The 27,348-nt window shown below is 42.5% G+C and overlaps 1 protein-coding gene across 4 annotated transcripts in view; it reads right to left on the bottom strand.

Annotated features, from left to right (window-relative positions):
- TMEM178B (transmembrane protein 178B) overlaps positions 1-27,348 on the bottom strand; it is a 231,434-nt gene that overhangs the window by 21,743 nt on the left and 182,343 nt on the right. For 3 of the 4 annotated variants that reach the window (XR_006171839.1, XR_006171840.1, XM_042837941.1), the window contains exon 3: positions 19,432-19,569. Coding sequence is in view for 2 of the 4 variants with exons in the window: in XM_042837941.1 (XP_042693875.1) it covers positions 19,432-19,569 (138 nt within the window). In the remaining 2 variants the exon portion in view is untranslated. Of the gene's footprint in view, positions 1-687; positions 949-19,431; positions 19,570-27,348 lie in introns of those variants that run through there. The other variant, XM_042837940.1, reaches the window with a different exon arrangement.

Genomic DNA, 27,348 nt, shown 5'->3' with positions numbered 1-27,348 from the left:
GAAAAGAAAAGAAAAGAAAAGAAAAGAAAAGAAAAGAAAAGAAAAGAAAAGAAAAGAAAAGAAAAGAAAAGAAAAGAAAAGAAAAGAAAAGAAAAGGAGTTCAAACAATATATATATATTCAAAAGATAATACTAAGAGATAAACAACAGCAGGGTAGGCTTTTTTCATTTTGTTTCCAGAAAGAAAAGAAAGTGCGTGGGTTTCTGATAATGGCCTCGAGGAGGTACATTGTAGAGGTGACTCAATTGCTTGATCTGTTTATTTGCTTGCTGTTTGCATTTTCCTTTCTAACTGCAAGGGACAGGCTTTTTGCCCCTGCTCCCCAGCCCTCCATGTCCTGCACAGACAGATTGCGGGTCCCCCACCCGGACCCCTCTCTCCCTTGCCAGGTGGCAGCTGGTAGGTGCAACAGCATGTTCATTCAACCTTTAAGGTATGATGCTGAAGTTAAGAGTTGGATGGAAGAGCCGTGTGAGAGAAAAGCTTTCCCATCTTGGTGTGAAAGAACGAAGCAACACAGAGTCCAGTGGAGATGTGAGTGCCGTGTTGGACTCAGCTCTACCTTGGCACTGGCATTAATTTGAGATTATATATTTATATTTAATTATATATACATATATATGCATGTATAGGTATACATAGACATATATATATATATATACGTGTGTGTGTGTGTATTTGTTGTTGGCTATTTTTTTAGCACACTGTCCCATTCTCAGGTCTAGATTTGGGGCAGTTGGTCCTGGGGACAGGTTGGACAGAAGGGGCCAGAGTGCAGAAGAAGCCAGAGATAAGAGTGAGGCCCAGGCCCCCCCATGCACAGAACATGGACCAGCCATAGCCATGGCTGATGTCGTCTGGAAGTCCATACAGGTAGCGGGGGTAGCGGGAGAGCTCGAAGTTGATTCCAGCCACACACGTGCACAGTGAAATGATGCAGAAGGTTCCTGGAGGAGAGCGGGAAGGGGAGAAGGAGAAAGGAAAAAAATACAGAGAAGTTAGAAGAGTGAGAGATATATCGCTTTCTTAGCTGCCAAGAGTTGGTGAAGTCAGTAAGGATACGCATAAGGGAAGACGTTCGTATAGAAAGTGGCTTAGTCTAGGCATGGGAAATGAACTGAGTGCCACCAGAGCCTCGAATATTGATCTGATGCTGAATAGAGTTGTATGGAGAAACTTCAGCTGGAACCGTCTTGTCATTATGAGTGTCCCTTGTGAACCAGAATGCTCCATAAAACCATTGATTTTGCAGGAATTTTGCTTTAGATAAATAAGGAGAGAATAGTCACGTTTCAATACTTTTTAGAGGAAAAAGACTGAGTTCTTGTTAAAATTCAGTTTTTCAATTATGAATTTTATAGAAAAAAATATTACAAAATACTTGACATTTTGGCTATGTTGAAACATACATTAGAAATGCCCCGGGGAGTTTTTTTTTCCATTCTTCTTACATCAAAATCTAAAATGTTCCACTCTGCTTGCCCTTTTAAAATGCCACTTTTAAAATCTTAAAATCCCTCACAAAATTTGGATTCTATCCTCTGCACTCCAGTGCCATTCCAGATGCCCTCTAATAGTACCTGGGAACAATTCAGAATATCCTGTTCTTGTTTTCCATCTCTGTAGCAGTATTTCATTTCTTCCCGAGAGCGCTGCAAGGACAGGCTTCACAGCTCTGTCAGGTGTTGAGTGTTCTGGAAGCCACACACACTAGATGAGGCTGAACTTTTGCCCACCCAGATGAGTCTAACTGTGATCTTTGGCCTCCAGCTTCATCACAGTTAAACTCTGAGCTCCTGAAATGTCACCGTTGCCACCCACACACCAAATAATGGATAGCTGCAGTCTCTGTGCGCCCATCTCAAGAGATAACACCCACTGTCTACACAAAGTTGGTAGTTTATTTTTCCCCTCTAATTCCTCCCTCTACAGTCCTCTCTGAATTGTCTGCAAGAGACCCAAAAGGTGATATGCAGTACACATGATAGAGTTACTCACATGGTTGGCTTGCTGCTCGTGCACAGCCCTGTGGCATGCTGTGTTTGCTACCTGCAAAGCACATCCTGGGTCACATCTCTGTTCACCAGCAGGGCTGCTGAGGGATTTGCTTTCCTGTCCATAAGATAGCAAAATGCCCTAAAGCATTCACAGCTTGCCTGGTTTTAACATCGATCTCTTTTCTTCTGGTACCTTTGCCTTCTTCTGTCCCCTTCTTTCTCTGCTCCTGCCACTGTCCTGCAACTCTCCTTTTATGTCTCTGCTGCTTTGCTCTTTCTAGTTGCAGTTACACTGAAGAAATGGATTTCCATTGAAGACACAGATTAATTACGTGTTGAATTCCTCTGGAATTAGGCTCAGAACTGAGGACATTTGTAGGAACACATATACCACCAAAAATGTTTGGACTCTCCACCGTGCCTGTCCCTCTAATTTAGCAGGCACATCCTAAAACTCTAAAATCTCCATGCAAAACTCCATCATGAATGAGCTGTGAGCCCACTGTCACGTCACTCTGTCACCCCCTCTGACCGCTGCCTCCATCACCTCTTTGGATGGTCATTTCTCTTCCTATGTGTTTGCTACTTGCCACCTGCAGATAATCTCCATTGCAGAGCGCAGGGAATACTGAAACTCTGGGTTCCTCTCCTGATGATATATATGGCTGCCAGATGGCCCAGTGAGTACCATTCATAAATTCTCACATTATGATAATGCCACAGGGCACCAGTCTGTACCAGAGAGTTGCTGTGCTGGATACTCTGCTATTATGAAAGCTGCCTTCTTATCCCAGCCCAGCATCCAGTTAGTCTGCAATTAGTGCTGTGAACATTTGCAAAAGTGTTATAAGTGCCCCAGCTCTGCTGTTGTTTTCAGAGATGCCCTGCACTACTTCAAAGAGCAGAGCAGGAGGAATGGCTCTCTTTCCCAGAATCCCGTACTCAAAAATCATGTTGTTTGATCAGGGTAAAACTCCTGTTCTTTAGCATGTCACTTAGGTTATCCTGGAACATGAAGCTGTCTGCCAAGAACACGGCTGTCCTTGTGTGACACATCAACATGACTCGTACATTGTGGAGAAAAAGGATCCCTCAGAGCTGCTGCGCTCAAAACCCAGCTCTGCGGCTTGTTTCCGAGAGTTAGAAAATGACATGAAAGGCCTCTCTTTTCTAGCAAGAACATGATAATTTCAGTTCTCTTGAAATACAAGATTGTTAAGAGAGGTGGGTGGGAAAATCTGTGCGGCCAGACTGAAACTGCATTTGGAAAGTACAAAAGGGAAGAAAATAACTTCAGTTTTCAAGTGCTCCCTGTGCTTTCATGCTTTGTCTTGGCTATTTTGATTACAAGCTCTTCAGTACAAGGAATGTTTTGTACCCATTACGTTTGTACAGTGCCCTAACCTATTGGCACTCCACCTTGCTGGGGGTATTCTTCCCCATAACAAATGAACAACAAAATGGAACAAGTAACAGAGAACAAAGCTTATCACAATCATGTGATTTCTTTTTTTTTTTTTTTAAAAAAGGCTTCTCCTATCCTGTCCCTGTAGTGGGCAAAGTGCAAATCCCTTGATAACAGTGACCACCACACACAACATCAGAGGATGCATAGTGTGGCTCTCAGCCATTCACCCCTTGTGCTTCTGCAGGACACACTGTACAGCACTATGGGCACACGTTTATCAGCCTCTCTCACACTATTCATTGCAGACATTAAACTGCCATTTTATACCACCTAGAGTAATCCTTACAAATATTATATGAATCCTACGTGTTTGTGTTCAGCCAACCGAGGAATTTCCCACTTGTAGTTAATCTGGCTTCTTACCAGGAGGGTTACTGACGAAAACTGCTGTTAAACCTCATAACTGCTCAGTGCCTTTTCCTCATGAACTGGTAACCATAACACAAAAGATCATCTTTCCAAATGTTACAGGTACTGGCCATCATAGCCAAACAGTCACAGGTGGAAGGGATGATGACGCAGAGTTTGCCCTTGGACAGCTTTTGCTAGTGCAAGTCTGACACCTAGCCTGGAAGGAAGGAGGAGGCCACTCTTGCCACAGCACTGCCTGCTCTTTGGACGCGGTACCAGGATTGCAGCAACTCCTGAACATCCCCAATCCTGAGATTCTTTGTCTCCCCAGAAAATAAACAGAGCCCTTATTTGTTTTCCTGATGGGTTCTTGCAGCCAGTGAGGTACTAACATGCCGCAACCCCAGGCAACAGCAGCAATGCAGACTTGTCTTTCTTTGTCAGAATCACTGCTCATAACTTTGGCCCAAGCAGTCATGAAGGCTGGAGGGCCGAGGCTTGGCACTGGGGCTGTGGCATTGGCTTCTACAATGTGAATGACAGGCAGTAATAAGGGCTTACCAGGGATGTGCTGGTGAGTGAGCTGAGCTTGGAAGATAAAGCCCATCTCCTCCAGCAGCTGGGGAGAGCAGAGCGCACTTGGTTCTTTGTGATGGGATTTATGTGTTATCATCCTAAGTGAAGCACTAATGAATGAGACAAGGCAACAATGAGAACATTTTTGACAAAGGAAATTCACATGTCACTGCAAAATGCTACAGGCAGGTGAGGGATGGAATTCCACGTAAGGCCATGTCTGCACTACAGCAACTGCTGTTTGACACGCAATCAAGCTTCCATCTTGACTCCTCATCGGACAGATACCTTCTTTTCTGGTTTTGACAATGCTTGTCCTGCTAACAGAGCACCTGAGCTATTAAATTCGTCACGGTTGGTGACCTTGTGCTGTTCCTTTTTCCTTATTATGGCGGAAGAATATAAAACATCCTGAATGTCTCTTCCATTAAGACTGGATATTTTTTTTTTGCAATGGATGTTTACAACATTAGGGTCCTTTAATCTCAGTCCTTTAGTTGCCACAATCTGACAAATGACAAATGTTAGTTGTGTCACCCTGTTCTCTTCTGCAAGACCTCATGGTGGATGTGCAGGTTAGTGGCCACTGCTAAGTTCAGCCTCCTGTCAGCTGAGCCCGTGACTCCCAGCTGACTCTCCCATTTTGGGAGCCTCTCAGTGCAGAGGTAGGGCTCTGGCTCCCTGCCACTGGATGTGGCTGCTCATGGGACACTGCTTCTGCCATCTTCACTGCAGGGGCAGACATGGTCAGGAGAGTGATGGCTGGGGAAGGAAATACAATTACTGACCAAAACCTAATTTGAAGTGGATTGTGAGCAAGAGTCCTTTGCTGAAGCTGTTTTTAAGCATGATTTTAGCAAACAGAGCTGCGGGGCTCTGCAGGGAATTTTATTTGGTAATCACTCCTTTTCTTCCTAATCATCCTGGTAGTGTGAGGAGCTGCATTGCTTCTGTTTGCAATTTTCAAACCTCACCTTCAGGGGAGAACAGAACTGCTTGTAAATTAATTGGCTATGCTGAAGTGATTTAAGTACATGCAGATTCAAAACATCTGTACCAAACATGTTTGAATGTTGCCTATCACTAGTGTCCCCCAAATCATTTCAGAACCCATGTCCTTCAACAACAGACCACAGCTCTGCTTCAGAGAAGAGAGCTTGAGTGGCTTTGCAGGGTTTGTCTTTCCTAGCTATAGTGCACATGAAAGTGAGCCAGCCAAAACACTGCTTTCCATACTAGTTGTTTCCCTGGGGGAGAGGTTGTGCCATAGGATCTTGGCACGGCCCTGTCCTTGGCCATAATTCCCTCATGGTGCTGGCACACAAGCACAACCCAATAGCAGGGGCTACATCTGAACACCCTGAACACAGGGAGGGAGGAAAAGGAAATTCTGTTTCTTAGATCTCCTCACCTTCAGAATACATCAGCAACATGAGGTCAAGGGAGATTCAAAAAGCCAGTAATGAAAATGCTTCCTGCCCCAAACCCACTTTTGAGACCCCTGTCTCTGTGGTAGCACAAATCATTTTTCTTATTAATGAGAAAACATTTCTTCCATGTCAGGCTGGGAGACACACATTCTCTCCCTTCCCCAACAGCAGGCAGAAATGACTCACCTCATGAGCTAACAGAGCTGTCTGATGTACAAAGTAAACAATAAAAAACAACAACAACAAAACAACCAAGAAAAACAACCCAAAATGGATTCCTTTCCCCTTCTGTTTTTTGCAGAGACAGAAATGTCAAGTACTATTTATAAGCACTAGTAGGCATAAAGGGAAACACAAAGGTATGGATTTTAGGATGCCCTCTGAAACCAAGTGATTCAGAAATACAGGTGAGTCTCCTCCTTTTCTCTTGGCTGCCATTGATGGCAATGTCTGGCTACTAATGTCTTTGGAAGGAGTGTTGTTTATTTAATTATAATCACTTTTTTATTGCAGAATTATAGGGGAAAAAAAGTCTCACAAGTGAAACAACACTATTTCCAGTTTCTCTATGCCCTGCTAGTTTTATTGTTTTCAAGGTACATGAAACAAACAAATAAAATGGGGTCTAATCCTAAAGTGGAATGCGTACCATTACCTATTTAAATTATATCACAATCAAATGAAATTATTAAAGAATAAACCAAATTCCCACCCAGCACAGGGATGACAAAAGCCTTTTGGAGGGAGCAGCTTTGCAGTAAACTCCTTCTGCGCACGGATTAAACGCCTCAGCAGCACACAGCTCTTGAGAACACTTTATTGCTCTGTGCATACATGCATAGAATATAAATTATTGCTTAATTATGTACTGTTCCAACAGAAGCAGCTTGCAGCATCACTGGTAGGTTGCAGAATAGCAAGGGGCTTACTGGGAAATTGCCCTTATAAAAAAGCTGAGATGGAAGCCAAAGTCTGACTGGGTGATGGAGATTCAATGCCGTGTCCTTATGAGACCATAAACCCACCTTGGCTGGCACCTTATACATTTTTATTTTATATTAAGAACCAGAGTAAAATGCAGGGTCTGTAGAAGGGCTGTGATATTGCATTACAGCCGCTTTGAGAATGCTGTTTGCATTTGGCCTTTGGCTTCCTGCTTCAAAACATATCCGTGGCACCTGTGCCCCACATGTGAGAGCTGAGTGTCTGCTGCTGGTGGGTTCAGCAGCAGCTCCTGTCTACTGGATTGATGCTGTACAAGCTGTAATCCATTCTGGCATCAGAGGACTACATATCCTCCATCAAGACTGCATACACTCAGTGGGCACGACCCTCAGGTTTGTGTAAGTCGGAGTAGAATATGGAAAGATATTGCAGCAGTTGAGGGCTGAGTTTCAGTTAACTGTTGCTCCAACAGTCAGTCTGTATTTTGCATGCTACATACCCCTCGGATTTTGCTCATGGAGACATTTCTGCTGCCATACCAAACAGCGCATGACACGGCACCAGGAGTGGATGCCCGTGCTGGGTGCCACTTCAGTCAGCAACAGCCAGGACAGAGCAAGTACCTCTGAAATTCTGAGCCAGTATGTAAGGCAAAAGCAAGGCCATGTAGCTAATAGCACATTGTTTTTATAAAATGTACTGGGGGAAAAGAGGGGAGCTGATCAAAGCCTGAGCTGAACAACCCTCTAATTACTTTAGCCATAGTGATGCCTACAACCCACCTGAGCTAACCTAGCAATAATAAAGTGACTTGAAAGTAGCCATTGAGCAAACATAATGGCTCGTGAACTTGCAGCTACAACAGAGGAGGCAGCAAAAAACTGTGCCAGTTGTAGCAGTGGGATGTTATTCAGAGCAGTGGGATGCTATACAGTATTTTACTGGTGGCAGAAGAGAGAGAAAAGAAGAGGCTTTCTTAATGCCAAAATAATGAAACATCCTAACCAAAGGTTAGTGAAGTTATTACATCCCTTTTCTAGCAAGCACACGCTTGGTGACGGGCAGAAACTGCTAGTGGGTTTGTTGCATTCCCTGCAGTGTGCACCTCCCAGGACTGCCCAGGAAGAGATGCTTTGTCATGCTCTGAGGCTAAGAGACCAAAGTCTGAGCCAATTCATGTGAATCCTCTGTACCTCAGATATGCCTGATGACAAGGCACATAAGTTTAGTATCAAACTGTATGGCAGAGAGGTGCTTCCCAGCCTCAGCCTTTACCAGAGCCGAAGAGAAAGAGAAACTTGTAAGGTCAGGGTTGGGCTTGCTTCATCACAGGGCATCTCCCATAGCACAGGGAATCCAAGCACGACTTTGCATCCAGTCTCTCAGCAATCAGGTCATCCTGCCTCTCTCCAAGGATGGTCTTTTTCCTCCAGTCAGAAAGAAATGAACATCTCTCAGATGTCTTCTGTGGGAAATTTTAAACAGCTTGAAAGTCTTCAGAATTATTCTTTGCAGCCAAGGGACACAGCTTCTGAGATACAATAGCCCAAATCAAAGTAAGATGTAATTGATTGGCCAGCCAAGAGCACCAGGCACAGGCCAGCCTTATGAAGCTCAGATAATTTACACGAGTGCTCTCAAACAACAGAACTATCCCAGGGCACAGAAGATGCTGAAATCTTTCCTGTTGCAGCCTCTGAAGCACACGCAGGTGCACAGAGGTGACTCCCCTCTGTTAGCACTGAAGAAGCCAGGGCAGTGCACACTGGCTGGAAAAGAAGGCTCTGCTCATTGAGTTTCTGCTTGATCTGGCTGCTTCTCTGTGAAATTTCCAGCAGCCAGATGAACTTCTCTGTCCAGGCAGATTAGACCAAGCGAGCGTAGCAGTGATTTGTCCAAAGGGAGTGTTGTTTTTCCAAGTTGACAAACCAAGGAGCCAATGAGATTTGCTACACAAACAAATTCGCTCACCTCTCTCTCTGCAAAGAATTCTTCCTGTCCAGCAAATCATGCCAGCATTGCTCTTCCTTCTGTTGCCTATTCAGTTCTCTTTTCCTCTTTGATGCCAGGCATGCAGAAAAACTCAGGAGATATTTTAAAAAGAAACAAAAAACAACCCCATGATAAATGCCGGTTTTGTTTTCATTGCCTTCCTTTGGCCTTGAAGCATCACACTGTTGGAATTCGAAAGCCAGCAGCAGATCAAAGACCTGGTGATGCTATTAAGGGGTAAGGAACAACCACAGAATTTTAAAACTACACATAACTTGTTTTCCAGGACTGGGTGGGTGGGAATGTCTTTTGTGTTCCTATCGGTTCTGTCTTCCCTACTTTATTTCTGCTTTAATTCACCTTCTGTCAGCCTCCCCAAAGACCTCCTGACATCCCTGAGAAGCAAACCAGATTGCAAGCCCTTAAAAACTATCCTAGGCTTTTTGTTCTCATAACTCTAGATGGTACCAACTCTTCTATCAGTATCCTGTCCTGGTGAGTGAGAAATTACGAGTCAGCAGAGATGACTTTTAAAATGATGAAAACAGGAATGGGAATCGTTCTTTTTGCTGAAGAGCCCGAGTGGGCTGAATCCTCCCTTTACTGCCCATCAGGTTCAGGAAGGCTGAACAATTTGAAGTGAGAGTGAAAAAACAATGAGTTTATAGGTGTGCACAAACCGCTTGCCCTGCCTTCTGATCCAGATTATCAGATCTCTGCACCTCGTTACTATGCCTTTCCCCTCCTTATCCTAAATGCCAGTGTACTTCTGTACAAAGTTGCCAAAATTGCTTGTTCTGCTATTTCCTTCCCACGGTGTGAGCATGCATCCAGGAGAATCAGAAATGAGCCACAGGAAAAAATCCAGCATACTCAAAGGCTGATTTTGAAGTCAGATGGTACTGTTTCCACAGAGATCAAACACTGTGGAGTTGACAATGAATTCTCTAGTCGTGCCATTCTTTCCAGGAAAAAAAAAAAGCAACAACACAACAGCACAACAAATCTCAGCACCTCTGAGTGACTATTCCCTGCAGTACAGCTGTGTTATTGATTTAAAAAAACACACACAAAAAACCCATTTCTAACTCCCACTCCACCTCCATTCTCTTATAGAGGTGTTAAGCTTTAGGTCTCTGCTTGCCAGATCTGTTGATATCGACTTAAAGAATCAGCTTAATTCCTCAGGTATTATGAAATATAACAACTAATGAAAATAGCATGTTTCTGCGAGAACAAGGACATCCCTGCTTTTGAACTTCTGTTGTAGGAGATGCAAAGATGTGTATAATTCCCCTTGAGGAGTATCACAACGTGAAATTACAAAAGAGCATTTCAGTGGAAGGTATGCAGTGGCATACAGAGAAGCCCAGACAGTGAAAGTAGACAATCTTTCACGTTCCTACAGAGCTTCCTTTTTTAATTTTCAAAATAAATAACTAATAAAGTATAACATAGATATAGTGAATAAAATAAAAACGTGTTCTCAGCACACCATAGAGAACTACTGGAAGCAGAGAACTAACACGCTACCCAAACTCTTCTATATTTGATATATGAGCCTTGTCCCATCTTCTCACGCAGTTAGCTAAGCAACTGTTTTCTATCTTGGAAACACTGAAAGGCCCGCCTTGATCTCATATTAAAATACAAAAACATGGCAAGAGGGCATATTTTTACATGGATTATTTCCCAGAAGTTTATTTTTGAACTGAAAATATGTAATTAAATTACAAAAGGGAAATCTAAAAGGTGCTTACTAACGGTTAGCCGTAAAGACAAAAATGCACACTCAGTCCTGATCATGTGGGAGGGCTGGACTCATATCCATATATATCCATATACCTATATATCAATATATATACTGATGTGCATCCATCAGTGCCCAGCTTTTAAAATACATAAGAGAAACATAACAAAAGAAGGGCAACTCTTTAGGTCCAAGAAACATGACCTAAGATGGAACCAGAGACTATGACTAGCTGTCCCATCCATGAGGGACACTATGAACTGTGTAGAGGAGAGCTGCTTGAAGAAAGGGACTGACACATCCTGCAAGTGAGGAGGAAAGGGCATTTTTAATTACAGACTAACTGTTATTATCTCACTATGCAGGTGCTCTGCATTGTTACATTACTACGTGAGGAGGCACTGAGGCACAAAGTCTGCCTGACTCCTGAAGGCTCTGGGTCTCACCACAGGTCCACAAAGAGCTCCAGTCTTCCCCAGTGCCCTGCTAATGTGTTTGACAGTTCTAAAAAAATCAAGAGCACTAGAGGGGTTTAAACATTTAAAACATAATAATGGTGTACATTAACACAAGTCCATTCCAATTCAAGACATTAAAACCCTTTAAACATAATGCACAGTTTAACCAAAAGCACAGGTAGGAGCAGAAATGTGTGTTTGATGTGGGAGGCATGGCAGAGGGACACTGACCATGTCTCTCTGAGTCTTGGTTCAAAGGTTCATATCCAGTTCATAGCCTCTCAAATCAGCCTTTGTCTCCATCTGGAGGTTGATCCACATAAACAAGTTCATAGGCCACTCTGAAAGGAGTTTTGCTGAATTCTTAAGTCATCATTAATTTAGTGTCTCTCACAGGATTAGAATGTGATTGGCATCTCACTCTTTCCAGCATTCCAACTTCTTTTGAATTATGAATACCTTTTCAGTTGGCAAAAGCTGTTACGCCTCAGCAAAGACGATATTTACGCCAATCTTCACTGCTCAGACTGCAGCCACTTTTTATACGCCTCTGTTTAAGTAAAGATCACATGATACTGCTTAAGCTCTATATGCAAACAGATGCTCACACATGTATGCATTTGCACTTGTATTTCCATGAGGAGAAAAAAAGGATTTTACATAAATATAAGGCTATTGCTTTGGAGAAAGAAGTTCAACTTTCAGTGAAAAAATTGTGTGGAAAAGAAAAAAAAGAATAGATCACAGGTTGCCCAAGGAGGCTGTGGATGCCCCATCCCTGGAGGCACCCAAGGCCAGGCTGGATATGGCTCTGGGCAGCCTGGTCTGGTGGGTGGTGACCCTGCACATAGCAGGGGTTGAAACTCGATGATCATTGTGGTCCTTTTCAACCCAGGCCATTCTGTGATTCTATGATCACAGAAAAAGTCTTCAATCTTCAGTGTTGTGGATTGATCAGGTCACCACAAGCAGTCATCCTGAAGAATGTGGAGAGACCTTGGTCTTCAGTGAGAAACAGACACCCCAGGCTCCCTGCTGGACCCACCGTCTCTCCAGATGGAGTCCAAAGAACGCCTTTGGATTTCTCTTTCTGTTCGTCTCCCTCCCTGCCTCCTCTTAGCAGCTGCTCTGAAGGTAGCTGTGCGTAGGAGACGTCAATCACAGAGCTTTGCCTGACGCTCGCTGTATTAAATTGTTACATTTTTGTTTCTTAAATTATTCAGCAGCGGAACGATTATTTTCAGATTGCAGGACCACGGTTATGTAGAATAAACACTCTTATTTTCTGCCACTCTGTGCTATTTTCAAAGTACAGTGAGTTAAATTTGGGACGCAAATGACTCAACAGCTGGTAGCGATCCATGGCTGCAAACACACAGATGCCTCCTTTGTCATCTCCTAACACATGCAGAGCGAGGCAGAGGAAGCACAGCACACAGGACTGGGATTTTAAAGACCAGGCTCTGCACAGAGGCGGGGAGCAAAAGGGGTGCAGATGTATGCAGCGCATCTGCACTGACAAGTGTGGGTACAGAGCTGATCAAGCACTTTGTAGGCAGGACTTATGCCTGCGCAGAGGGAAGGACTATGTGGGGAACGTTTCTGAGGAGAGATGAGGATGAGGACTTGGAAAAAGTTGTTCCTCCCTGGATTAGTATCTAAAAGCTTGCTGGGAGAAATGCGCTTGTGCATTTGTAAGTGGGTTGTTCATTTCTTTAATAAACATCTTTTCTTGTGTGTCTGAAATATAGCAGAATATTAAATTCTGCCAGCACACCTGCATAACTTTATTTCTTCTTCCTTCTCACACATCTTTCCTGCCTGCTTGTCTCTGCCGCAGAAGCCAGCACTGGAAGGAATATGTTTTCACCTCTGCTTTGAGGAAAAGTTGGAAGCTGTTGCAACCCTAACCTAAGACTCATGAGGAGGAACTGTTGCAAAGGGCAGCCTGGCAGCAGAAGCCTTGGGCAGGTCAGAAGGAACCCAGATAAGCAGCAGAAATGGAGCTGGCAAACAGTGCTAGAATCCCCCATATGGGCATGTTTCCCTGGTGGGGCAGAGGACACAAGGCCTTCCTGGCAGCAAGTGCTTAGATGGAAAATCAGAGAGGAAAAACTCCATAGTGCTGTTTTATATAGCAGGACAAAACAACAAGGCTGTCAGGCCTTTAAGTGCTAGTAAATAAGGAATTGCAGTCTCCCAGGCAATGCCCCAAGCCCAGCATCTCACTCAAAGATGTTGCTAGGCAAAGGTGAGATATGAGATACAGTGTGAGACTACAGATCATTTTACCACAGATCTGCATGGTGAAGCTACATCACATGAATAAGGGCATTTAGCAGCTGGAATAATTTCCAAATAGACTAATTAGAGTCTGAATTATTAATGGTAAAATTTATAATTGGCTCAAAGCAAGGTTAGAGCAAGGAACATACTTGACTTCGCAAAGAATAATGAAAATTTGCAAGGGTGGTAAAATGATATACTTCTCTAAGGGAACTGTTAGCGAGAGGGGAAAAACCCTAAAATGATCATAAAGTGCATGTCACAAGACAAAACAGGCAGAGAGCAGATGAAGGAGTAAAGGGAACGGGTAGAACAGTAAACAAGTGCAGAGATGATTTATTGCATTTATTTGCAGTAAATTTGGAACAAAATAAGACAACTCAGAAGTCTTTCCCTGAAGGGCTGCCTTGTTAGGCATGCAGTAAAAATCCAAACAGTTTCACTGAAATGTGTTCTCAATACAAATTACAGACTTAGAAAACACATGAATGTGCAGCTGAAGGACAGAGCTCTGATAAGGCCGATAAAACGTCATTCTTTGTGGGTCTTTAATATATTTACAAAGGCAAGTGATGCAGCTCTTGCCAGGGATATAATTTGGTCAGGGACAATTTTATGCTGAAGCAAGTACTGGAAAAAAAATATTAGAAGTGCCGTTTTTTATTTCCAGCTGGGAGCAGGGACTGCAGCTCATCAGGGAGGTGCACCAGATTGAGCAGGGGAGGCTGCAGCCCCTCCGAGATGCTGGAATGTGCTGCCATGGGTCTGCCCTGCCAGCCCACTTCTCCTGTGGCAGGCACTGGGGAGGAGGAAAAGGGTCCTGGAACATTTGGGTATGAAATCAGCCCTGCTCTCAAAACTAGAAATAAAGAAACTCACATGCTAGTGCAGAACAGCTGGCTAAAATGAAATGGACTGGGAAAAGAGACACTGAAACAAAAAGATCACAGAATCACAGAATCACAGAATCACCCGGGTTGGAAGGGACCTCAAGGATCATGTAGTTCCAACCCCCCTGCCTAGCAGGGCCACCAAACACACACATTCAGATCAGGTTGCCCAGGACCCCGTCCAACCTGGCCTTAAACACATCCAAGGACGGGGCATCCACAACCTCCCTGGGCAGCCCGTTCCAGGGCCTAACCACTCTCCTTGTATAGAACTTCCCCCTAACATCCAACCTAAATCTTCCCTCCTTCAACTTCGATCCATTTCCCCTAGTCCTGCTGTTGTCAGCCCTTTTGAAGAGTTTACTCCCCTCCTGGGTGTAGGTTCCCTTCAGGTATTGATAGGCTGCAATGAGGTCACCCCGCAGCCTTCTCTTCTCCAGGCTGAACAAGCCCAACTCCCTCAGCCTGTCCTCATAGGGGAGGTGCTCCAGCCCCCTGATCATCTTAGTCGCCCTCCTCTGGACCCTTTCCAAAATCTCTATGTCTTTCTTGTACTGAGGGCTCCACACCTGGACACAGTACTCCAGATGGGGCCTCACAAGAGCCGAGTAGAGAGGGACAATCACCTCCCTGTCCCTGCTGACCACCCCTCTCCTGATGGAGCCCAGGATCCCATTTGCCTTTCGAGCTGCCAGAGCACACTGCTGGCTCATGTTCAGATCCTATACATGAATGTGCTGGAGGATGGGGGAAAAGGGCCATAACTAGCTACCCATATAGCCTGTGTGCCTAACATGATACAGGAAATATTCTTAAATAACTTGATGAAGGACTGGAAGGAGGGATGCACTGAAGATGCAGAAATTTGCCCCAACAGGGTTACCAGTGGGCCAGTTCACAGCATCTCAACTCTTTGGGGCTGGAAGAGAAACAGAAATTTGACCTTAAGTTGGCGACAATGTTGGCTGCTACTGGGGGAGGAAAGACACCAACCAAATGAAGTGACAAGTTTGCCACTGTAAGTAAAGAAGTCGAGGATTTGGATACACTCAGAAGAACTTTTCCAAGTCTGAAACTGTAAGGACTGCTTCATGGGAACTGATGAAGAAATCACGCTCAAGCTTCAAAAAGCAAAGGCGTGGTTTCAGTGCAACTAAACATGCTTTGGTCAAAGCAGAATATATAAAATGCCCCAAATATGTGCATTTCTTTTGGTAGATGTTTAACTGAACTCCTTCTAGACTGTCACTAAGTACTTGATATTCATGAAACTTGATCAGTTTGCCACAGGACCATGACATTTCAAAGCAGTGTTACAGATGCCTCTAAGGTTTCAGTGACTATTATAAAATTGGAAAATTACTGGAGGATGTGCCCAGCATCGAGCTTTCACTGGTGCACAGATTTTCAATAATTTGCATGTAGAGAACAAGCGAGAAGCTGCAAGAGGATGTGCTTGGAGTGATATATAATTTGAGTGTGACCCACTTCTATAATAGAATTAAACAGTGTCAAGTAGAATGCATAAAATGAACAAATCTTAAGGAAACTGAAGAGCGTGGTTCCAAATGGAGAAACTCCAGAAGAGAAACTTTTGTAGGATAAAATCATACTGGTAATACTGAAATGAAGCTACAGGCCTGGGTGCAGGACATTATGCAGCAGTATCATCATTCAAAACGAGGTCAGAAATACTCCATATAACCTGCAGTGTCCATCTGGCTTTGTGCAAGATGAGGGCCTAAAACAAAATCTACTGAGGTCACGTAAATGTTGTCATTCAAGATAGGAAATCCAAGTGCAAATCCTATGATAAATACAGAAAATTATGCAAGAGAATTTCAGAAGCCATAAGAGATGTGTGCTGCTGATACAGACACATTTGGACTAAAAAGGAAAGATGAATTATTAATAATTTAAACTTGTTACAAAACATGCTGAATAACAGTGTAAAATACACTCTAAATCACAGTTCACATGTCCTGGATTCCAGATGAGCTAATACCAGATAACAGCCTTGAATTTCACAAATGACTTATTCCAGCAATTTGCTTGAGAAATTACTTCAAGCACAGCAAAGCAAGTCCTTATTAAGCACTGCCACATGGGCTAGCAAGAAGACCATTCAGTAAATATATTAAAGAACCAGAGGTCCAGGGAAACCATGTCTAGTCTTGTAAGATTACCACAGCACATTTCTCAGTACTCCATTGAGATTTCCTGTTCAAAACCCATAGATAACTTAAGCAAGTAATGTTTAACCCTGAAATTGTTACAGGAGAGCTGTTTATCTATAAATTAATGCAAAACAAATGCTACAAACATAGCCTGAACAAGCAGCACTGCAAATGGAAGGGAAAGTCAGATTTTGGACTGATTATAAAGCTACCAACGTAACACAGAATTCTGTTATTTGCAGTGAGGTTGGACACTATAAGCCTCCCAAAGCATTTTCCCTCTTTTTGAACCAGAAGAAAACTAACCAGAACTAAGAGGCATTTTGAAAGCTGATGGGGTGACATCTTGACAGCTTTTATGTCAAGACAGAGGTAACAGATTCATCTTCAAACACTGTTTGGCAACAAAAGGTTCAAGCTATATTCATTGGCTGTAGAAAGAATGCCTACGTAGCTTGTGATGCAGCAAGAAAACATTGATAGCTACTGACTAACAGATTAGATGGCTTTAATTATGTATGCTATTAACTGACTGCTTCATTTTGTAGATGTTACATTTGCTGTTAAAAGAAATCAGGAAAGGGGTAGCAGTTGCCATGGACTTGTGCAACAAAGAGAATAATAACCCTTTGAAACTTTGATTCACGTGCCTACGCTGGAGCAGAAAATATGTTTGATCTCCTCCCAACACATCTTCATTAAAAATATCACACATCTTGACAGAATTTGGCAGATAAAATGATCTGGTGCCTCTCATTTCAATTAGTTTCAGCTTCCAACTGCTGGATCTTGTTATTATTTTGTCTACTCAGTCAAAGAGCATGCTACTATCAGATGGTTTCTCCTTGCACAGGTACTTCCACACTGTGTTCAAGTCAATTATAAACCTTCTGTTAAACACTTTCAAGCAATTGGCTTTTGTGGCACACTGTATTTTTCGTGTTTTCCAAACTTGCAGTCATTCCTATAGCTCTTCTTCAAATCTCTTCCATCTTTCCCGCATCCTTTTTGCTAAGGATACCAGGTTAGGATATACAGAAACAGTTCAGCTTTCCCCAGAGATAATCATCCTACCTTATGCTCTTATCGCATATTCCCACCAAAACAATTTTGGGATGAACTGGCACATGTAGCAGCTGCATTGCACTGAGAGCTCCTGTGCAGTTGGAGATCCCAGCAACCATGATCCCAGAGACCTTCTCAGAGCTGCTGCTTTCCGAGAGGCAGCCTTGTGTTCTGCAAAGCTGACTGATGCTTTTGTTCCCAGTTGCACGACCTTGAATCTGTCTCCACTGAAATGTGTATAGTTTGAGCATACCAAACTACTGTTATTTTTCTAAGTTGTGAGTGACCCATCTCATTATGTGTGGTTACACTCAGTCTTGTTTCACCTGAAAGCTTTCATGAGCTTTCAAAAGAAACTTTTTTTTGCTAGAAATTCCCCACATTTATTGATAATTTTCAATTGCTAAATAAGACTTAGCCAGTTTCTAAAAAAAAAATAAATTGCTTCTTGTATTTATTCACTATATTCCAAACACTTTAATCTGATGCCGTGCTGTAGTAAGTTAAATATCACACAGATATCTGAGCATAATATAGTATCATAGCCCCCATGCAAATTAAGCTTTTAATTACATAAGCAATACTGAGCTAATTTGGCAGACCCATTGCCCATAATGTGCTGAACACCCACAACAAACCATTTACTGGCAGCCACATATAGACCAGTGTGTATTTGCAAAGGGTACTAGCAGACTTTAAATGTGTCTGTGGGCACCAAGACAACTAGCAACTATCTCACCAACAGCACTGGAACATAAATGCTTATTATCTGAGCACTTAGCTTCTCTTCTGGGACTACCCATACTTTCCCGTGTTTTGCACTCTTAGCTGTAGCACACCACAGTGAGGGTGAACAAGTGGTCAAATGCATTGAAATGCTGATATGCTCGGTGGGCAAGGACCCAGACAAGCAAAAACAACCAGCAAAAAAAGAATGGAGAACAGGAGTAATACTGTTCAGTTGTAGATGTTCAGGAAGCACTGTGGTTGGGACTTAACTCTCACATCCTTTGTTTAAAGTAATTACGTGCTATGAAGCCTGCTGCTGGCAGAAAGTTGGATGGCATCTGTAGTAAGGAAGACTGGAACATTACACAGGAAATATTGGGTAACCTTATTTCCTTATTTCCTACAGTAACCTTGAGGGTTACTGTAGTGAAAATGGGAACAAGTGCAAAAGCAGAGTGCCAGGGCATATATCTAGGGGCTAATAAACAGAAACTCCGCTGTAAACGGTGAGCTAATCAGTAGAAAATTACAAAGGAGGAGAAATGCCTGGATGTATTATCTAACTGAAGGATGGCTGTGGGTCTCCCGTGTGACATAGCATGAAAAAGGCAAATACAGTCATAAAGTACTTCACGCAAGGGACTTCCAACAGGGCACTGGAACCTTCACATCACTATACAAGACACTGATCACACCTTGTTTGGGAATTTCTCTTCTCATCTATATTTGAGAGAGGCATGTACAAACAAGAACGGGTGGCAGAAAGGGCTGCTGGATTGATAACTGATCCTACAGAGAGAAATCTGCAGGAGTAGAAAACTCATATTTAGAGAAGGAAAGGTGAGAATTTACCATTGCTCTTCGTAAGCATCAGAGAACTTAAACCAAAGGTGGCATTTAACTCAAAGAACAACTGAGCAGGAATAAACACATATTAAAACGTTGATGGGCGCAGATTCCAGCTACCAAAGTCTCCCACAGTGGAACAGAATAGTAGTGGAAATAACATGTGCCTCATCTTCAGAGTTTTATTACGAAATTTATTAATCTTAGAAAGCTGAAGGAATAGGAGATTCTGTGACAGTGTTACTTGTATCAATAGTGGTCTGGTCTAAGCAACCCAGAAAGGCCCTTCCCAGTTTGACTTATGGAATATGCAACCACATTTGGGCTATTTATAACATACAACAGAAGGAACTCAGAATGAAACCAAGTCCAGACCACTTAAAACAATTCTGAAAACATGTTTTTAGTGACACAGAAAAGGGGGAACACATGAAAGCAACATTTTTCTTCTCAGACACCAAAATCCTTACCTCCCATGAGGAAGAGAAGCCCCGCCACATATTGCATAAGGCCTCGATCCCAACAGCACCCCAGCACCCCGATAATCCATCCGAAGAGGATGATGGCCACAGCCATGCCCATGAAGCCAGCTGTCATCCTGCGCAGATCTGCAGTGGGGAAGACAGAAAAACATCATGCTTGAGAACGGAGCTTCATAAAGGTCTTAATCCAAAATGCTACCAAAATGCTGAGTGTTCAATGTCTGTTGGCACAGGATGGTTCGCATAAGGAAGGTCCAGAGGGAGGACAATCCATAGATTAATACAGTAGCTTGAGCTGGGGAGAGGGAGCAGGTGACCACACAGACAAAACTAGGGATTCACCTTGGTTCTGATTCCATGTGTGATTTTGGGACAGACACTGAGCCCCTCTGGGATGCAGTTCCCCATGTGTAAGATGGGGCTTAGCTCCCTGCCACCCAGCAGTGCTGTCTGTGAATCTCGAGAACTTCAAGATGGTGAGACACACAGTGCTCTGCTGTCAGAGACAAGAAATTCTATGCAGACTCATGACGGGGGCACAGGGCACTTTATTGCCTTCTCTTGTATCTAGATGGTGACCTTGTTAGATGATTTTTGGTGAGGAAGTTTTTGAGTGCTGCAGGAGCACAGCGAGTAGGAAAATGGCAGTAGACCAAAGTGAAGCATTCTGCGCTCTGAAAGTGGGGACAGGGTAACACATAAGATACAACTGCATGGGGTTAACCTGTATTTATTTCAGAAGTAAAGGAAAGAGGTCTTCAAGATCTAATGCAAGAAATCCTTAAATTAAGCTCTTGCTGCATCCTATATTTGCCTTCTGCCAAAAAAGGATGGGACTAGAGGGATCCCTTGTTCTACATGTGCTGGGAAAAAAATCTTCACAGCTGCTTTTGATGTGAAATCTGAGCAGGGAGACCACCTGGCAAAAATAGAATAGCCTATGAGAGCTGACAAGCATTTTTACATCCTCAAATAATGGAACAGATGGGAACATCTTCACTAACATTTCTCTGTTCCCTGTCCTTCCTCATGCATGCACACAAAGTATAAGCACTGATATGTCAAAAGTATATGTGCAAGGAAAATTCCAGCCAAGTCAGCTCTCCAAACATTTGTTTCCTTCTGAAAGCAAATTTTATTTGCATAGCAACGATTTCACTTGCTTTCAAGAAACAGAGTGCTTATGACAGAGGGAGGTGGGATTGAAAACCATGAATCAGCCACTAGTCTCTATGGCAGCTTCTCTCCTTGGCTGGTATTTCCCTGTTTCTCAGTTTCTGTTATCTTTTGCCCTTTTCCTCCAGTGGATCAAAAGAACCGCAAATACCAGCAGTGCAGGGTCAGTGGAATTTATGAACAGCGACAAATTATCATCATCGGAGATAAAAACCAAACTCCTAATCCAAAGTTCAGAGACTCTGCAAGGTCTGTAGGTGTGTTGAGACAGAATGATGTGATTCAGTGAAAAACAAGTTTACTGAGGGCTGCATTCATTGTAGTGATTCTTACAGAAGATGGAGTAGCAGAACACAACCTTTCCCTTGAAATTATAATGAGTTCTTGTAGATTGTCACTGATTTCTCCAAGGACTTTTTCTCTGACAACACAAAGATTACCAGGCCTTCAGCCCAACAGTGTCCAGTGCCCTTAAATATACATCTTAAAGTCATCCTTTTATCTTAGATTTTGTGACCGTCTCACCAAAATGAAACAAAAACTCATCACAAAACATTTGAATATATTCTAAATGGTCTGACACAGAAAAAAACCCCACAACCATTTCCTGCAGAAATTCCTACTTCCCACAGGCAGTGCTGGTCCCTTTTCCTTCGGAATTTCTCAAAGGGCTTGCTAAGACAAGCAGCAAATGTTAGTAAGCATTTCTGTCGTCAGAGCGTCTTCATGCTCTCTAATCTGTGAAAGCCTGGGCTCAGTTTGAAAGACAGACAAAAACCTAAAATGTTTACTGTTTCTGTGTCATCTTCAATAACAGCAAAACACGTCTCAGAGCTGCTGTGCAGCTGTCCATGTCAGCTCAGCAAAGCCCATCCATTTTAACTTGTGATTGCTGACTCTGGGTAATGGCACTTGCTCATCCAAATACCCTAACAATCTGCTTTTAATTTAAAAGTTCTTATTCAGCCGTGAGATGTCACTAACTCCTCAGACCTATCCCAATGACTGACTGATGGAGCCAGTCCCAGAAGGGATCACAAGCATCTCCACAAACTATCCACCAAACTAAGGGATGGTTTCCACCCCACTCGAATAAGCATGAGTTTTACCATTGGACAGAATAGTTCAAACAGCAGGTCCGAGACTTGAAGACCCAATTTTTGAGGTTTGTTTCACTGGGCCTTTTTTTCTGCTGGAGACTGAAACGCAGCAACATCCATCAGCGTCCCAATTCTGGGCTCACATTCTCTTTTGAAAAAAATAAAGCTAACCTCTTTGACTGACGCCTAATATCACACATTAAAAAAAGAGTCACAGTTCTTTAAGAAATCCTAGTTCTCACTAGGTTCAGTGGGCTCAGCTTATGATTGCCACTGCTTGTGCCATATGGAAACCTGTTCCCCACAAGCTCATCTATTAGGGTTTGTTTACATAAAACAATACATAAAACACAAACTTTCCTTTCCGTTCAAAGCCATCTTGGTTTCTGTCCTATCATATCCCTTCTTGAAGGCAGCCCTTGCAAATGCCAGTGCTAGGAAGGAGTTGCAAAGCTGGTTTCATAAGCAGTCCGTGCTTTATCAAGAGCATCTTCCTGGTGCTCCTCAGCTGTCAGCTAGCATGAAGCTGATGTCAATATGGGGAGCAAGTCTATTCAAGTGGTTCTTTATGGGAAAATATTTAATGGATATAATTTGTTGCAGCAGCACCCTCAGGCAATTTAGTGAGAAGGACATGGAATAGGAGCCCATCTCCTTTGGACACAGACCCACATTAATGGTAATTTTACGGTTATTGTTCTGATGGCAGGGTTTCTTGGCAAGGAAAGCATAGCAGAAAAGCAAAGACTCGTATAGTGTATTTGAAGCAATATGTATATTCTTTCTGCTAATTTAGGAAAAGAGGGTATCCTATAAATAAACAATAGCTCATCAGTTAAAATTGGTGTTTTTTTGTCCAAGTTCGATCAGCACTGACAAGACTTCCCCTAATTACATACACTGCAGTGGTAAATAGTGTCATGCTTTGCCATGTAACTCTACTTTGTGACATTCAAACACATCCTGGGGTTGATTTTTTAATTTTCTGGTTTAGTTTTTCTTCAATTATTTTTAGATTATGACAGGTAGGATTCCCCACAGTCTTTCTTGGAAAACTTCTCTGAGTAACTGCAGAATCTCAGGATGATGGCACAACAATCCCAACCCAACTGAAGGAGTGATTATGCCAGAAAAATGCACTGTTGCATGTGATGCAGCTAAATGGAAGCTGAAATAGCAAACACACGTTACACATTCCCCTGTCCCTGAGGACAGAGTCCCACAAGATTTTGTTCACTAACTCCCTGAAGAACTTGGAGTTGGCTTTCCTAAAATTTGGCGTCCTGATTTTATTCTTTCTCTGTCCCATGTATCTGAGGAGTATGAACTCTACTACTGCATGGTCACTACAGTCCTGATGTCACCAATCCGATTACCTGTGTTGGTGTGCAACAGATCCAGCTGGTCTTGTCACCTTCTTAGAGGATAATTCCTTAATTCCTTTGAAGTATTTCCCTTGAGTTTCCCTGTTGCCTTCTCATATCATCTCAGAGGTCCCTGGCTTATGGTCGTAAGATTTCAAATGTGCTTCAGTGTTGCCAGCAGGTTGAGGGCCCTCACTTCTAGTCCCTGTCCCTCTAACTTAGCTATGTCATCCCACATCTTATCATGGACAAGATCACTTATCTCCCTCCCCCTTCAAACCTAGTTTAAAACCTGCCAATGAGCCCTAGTGTCTTTTCACTAAGGACCCTCTTCTACCTTTGAAAGAGGTGAAACCCGTGACTGCCCAGTGCCATGTAGGCTATCCTGTTGTCAAAAGAAAAAGAATAGTGGCAGTGGTACCAGCCAAGAAGCCAAGTGTTTATATAGTGGATCGTCCCATTTCTTTCAGTTCTTACCCATTACAGTAAGCAGAGACGAGAAGATGACCTGTATCCTCGACTTCTTCATCAGACATCCTAAAGCTCTGAAATCCTTTCTGATAGCCCTTGGAGTAAGTATTGCTACTTCATCACTCCCCACATGGAGAAGGAGTAATGTACAATGATCTACTGGTTGTACAGGCTAGGCAGTTTCTTGGCAATGTCCTTCGGATGAGCCCCAGGGAGGCAGCAGACTTCTCAAAGAGGATTGGCGTACTGGGTGTTCAGTTCCCTGCTGGGAGGAGGCACCTACAACTTACACCCTTCTCTTCTTCTACCCTTCTTCACAGGAATTAAGATGTCAAAGTAGACTTTCGATGCCATGCCTATTTCACCAGTAGTCTGATCGATCTACTACGCGGATTTAGATAACCCCATCACTTGTGGGTGAATATACAGTATTCTCTTTCCACTCACATTTTTGAGGCACCTTCTTATCCTGTTTTTACAGTTAAGTGTGAATATATTCTCCTTGAGAGTATTTTCCATGGCTAACACTGCTACAGGTGATGCTGCATGTAACAGAGAGATAAACTAATCCTGATTCAAAACCAATGTGAATTATTAGGTCAGGAATTCAGATCCCCCATTCACGTAGGCTAGAAACAACAAATTTCTTGATTAGTAACATTTGAGAAGGGACAGGGGTTGAAATAACCCAATTCCCATGACTGAAACTGAAATTGTAAGTTTGAAAGCCACAAGCTTCATGAATCGTAATGAAAAGAGAAACATTAGCATTTTAGACAACCTCTTCAAAAGAGTCTCATAAAACAACATGCACTTCCTAAAAGCGTTTCAGTCTTCCGCTAGAGAATATTAACTCTAAAGCTTTTCTGAAGATAATGAAAGGCAGAAGAGCTGATTAAGATCTGCTTATTTTCAAGTAGCTAGTGGAGAAGGTTCTCTCTGTCAGTTTGCAAATGCCCCTGCCCTTCATTTCACCCTGATATCTGTCCATCTGTATTTGTTATAAGCAGTAAAGTATTTCATGCTGGTTATCACATTGTGGAAGAAGTTTCACACCCCAGCAGCTGCAAACAGAACATGTTCTGAATCAGCGCTGCTTCTTGAAAATTTCAATATGCCTTTTTGACTTCTGAAGTTCTGTCCTTTTCTTTGAAATTGCGTCATTTTTCTAAGGCAAAGGCTTGGTCCTTCTACTGATATCTATCTTCTTTTCCAAAAACAAGATTAATATTCTGAAAATATTAGACATTTCTTTCCTCACAACATGGACAGGAAGCAAAATATCTGAAAGATGGGGAAATGAAGACAAGATGAAAATAAACAACCTGCTCATGACTACATGAAAATGTGGAGGAACATATAATGGAATCTATATTACTGAGATTTCTGGCAAGCCCTTTAGTTACACAGAACTGCTTTTGCTTTCAGCAATGCTTATTCTCAACTGTTTGTTACCAGATCACAGTACAGTGTTTATTACCAAACCATAACATTGTGCAATACTGCTGAAAACAGAATTTCAGATAGTCTACCCTACATCTCCTTTCTTCTATCAGCAGAGAAAGGTCCACAGGGAGTAAGGATATTGAAGGCTGCATCCAGAATCTAGAACACCTTAGAAGACAGACATAACATAGGGCAATCCTTTCCTATGGTGTCCCGTCAAAAGGGGAAATCAACATGTATTTCAGTGCCCCTCTAGGACCAAATATCAGGAAAAATCAGAAACATCACAGAAAGCAGAAATAAAGCAGGGTAGCATTATTCTTTAGCATGATGCTTCATTCCAGGTAATCTTTGTGTATACTAGACCTTGACCTATACTAGATCTTACTTCAATCTATACTAGATCATACTTTGATCTATGGTAGATCAAAGTACTGTAGTAGATCCTGTACTAAATTCATTCTCATCTCTTTACTGATGTGGGTTTAAACATGTTTGTACTTGAAGAGAGTCTAAACCACTCCCTTATCCTTTTTCAAAGAAATATAGGTATTGAAAATCATTTAAGAACAGCAGTTTGAGAGCATAATTTACCAGCTTTCACTAAGTTTAGTTTAAATGACTTCTTTTATAAACAGCCTGACAGAGTTACCTGTATCTGATATCGTTCTTTCTCTGACCTCACCTCAATAGCGCAAAATGGGTGAAGATCTAAAATTGGGCAGATGTGTCTTCTACTGAATACTAACCCCAGCAGCTCCCAGCTACCATGAAGAAGTGAGTATTAATGCAGATGATTTTGAGTGGCGTCTTCTGGCTCTCACAGTTCTCTCCGCACATCCTAAGACAGCATTTTGGATGAGGTTGGCAAGCGGAGGGTGAGACTTTAATCTTTTCTTTCCACTTCAGGAATGAAGAGATAAGAAAAGAAATATGGATTAGTCCACCTGAGACTCCATTAAAATCTTTGAGTACTTTTAGTGAACTTTGTAGCAATTCAGTCTCCAATTTGAAGATTACTCTAACACAGTCACAATGAGTACAACCTACTTCGATGAAAGTAACAGTGGGTTATACTTCTATGCACACACTCTGCACCAGGGAGTGACTCAGAAGTACAAGACCCATAAGTAAATACACTAACTGAACCCTCAAAAATGAGAAAAAGGAGGTCCTCAAATAAGAAAAAAAAGAAAAAGAAAAAAAAAAAAGAAATCAAAACTCCAAAGAACTTAGGTGAGCTTTCTTTTCACAAGAGGTGCAACAATATTTATAAAATATATGTATAACTTCTCCCAAACCAGAAAAATTTCTCTGGACTAGCAGTGTTGGTTGTGTGATGAAGTGTTTTGCTGTTGGAATGGATGAACTCACCTATATGGAAATGCTGGTAGGAAATTCCACAAACACTTGCCTGTGGCAATGGTCTACATTACATTACTCAACATATTACTCAGGACAGGAGGTAGAAAGGACATTCTAAGACGTGATTTATTGTTGTTGGGACAGATCATGTTTTAGAGTTGGGTGAGCAGTTCATCAGAGGGGGAATGGAGTCCCGTCCTGCTCAAGTGCTGACACCTTCAGAGATTCACATCAAGACAACAAATCCCACTGACTGCAGAATTTCTTGTTTGCAGTGAGCTGTCTGATGAAGCACCAGGGAGGGAAGGGGCATCCCAAACCAGGTCACACGCTGTGTGTTACTGCCTGAGAGAAGTTCCTCCAGTAGTGGGGGAAATCACAGAAACCTAGGAAATTCTGCAGTGACTGAAGCAGTGTCTAGAGTTCAGATATCAAGTCCTGATCTTCCTCTTGCCTTTTGCTTTTGTGGGGTAGAGAGGAGACAAAAGAGAATCACTAGATAATAAGTGGCAGAGTTAAGGAGGCAGTAGAGAAGTACAGAAATAGAGCTTGTGTAAGTGCAGGGAAAAAAAATAGGTGGGAAAAAGTGTCTCATTTGAGGCTGAAAAGATGGATTAGTATTCAAAAGACTTTATGCCATGGATATTAAAGAGGTGGATGTATAAAGGAGGCATTTATGTAGCAGAAATTTAACACATTAGATGGAGTTCTGATCTAATGTAGAGTTTCACTGTAGAAGGCAAAAAAATTATGTATTTGGAGAAAAACGTCGGTGAATATCATCATGTAGAATGGTTCAGCCTTTTGCTCCAATCTTACTCCCCTTGTGTTGAAAAAGAATATCTGGTTAGAGAATAAATTATCTGCTGTATTGCTACTCAGCTCTGAGTGGCAGCAGGCTGGGAAGGAAACAGAAGCTTGGCCCTTACAACCCTCAATGCAGTGGGCCAGTGTCGCTGAGCCTCTGCCAAGGCATTGTCCCT

Source organism: Centrocercus urophasianus, unplaced genomic scaffold (genome assembly GCF_019232065.1).
Source record: "Centrocercus urophasianus isolate 14NV4802_14NV808 unplaced genomic scaffold, USGS_Curo_1.0 seq_73, whole genome shotgun sequence".
NCBI lineage: Eukaryota > Metazoa > Chordata > Aves > Galliformes > Phasianidae > Centrocercus > Centrocercus urophasianus.
The sequence above is the reverse complement of the archived record's forward strand: the minus strand, read 5'-3'. Positions and strand labels throughout refer to the sequence as shown.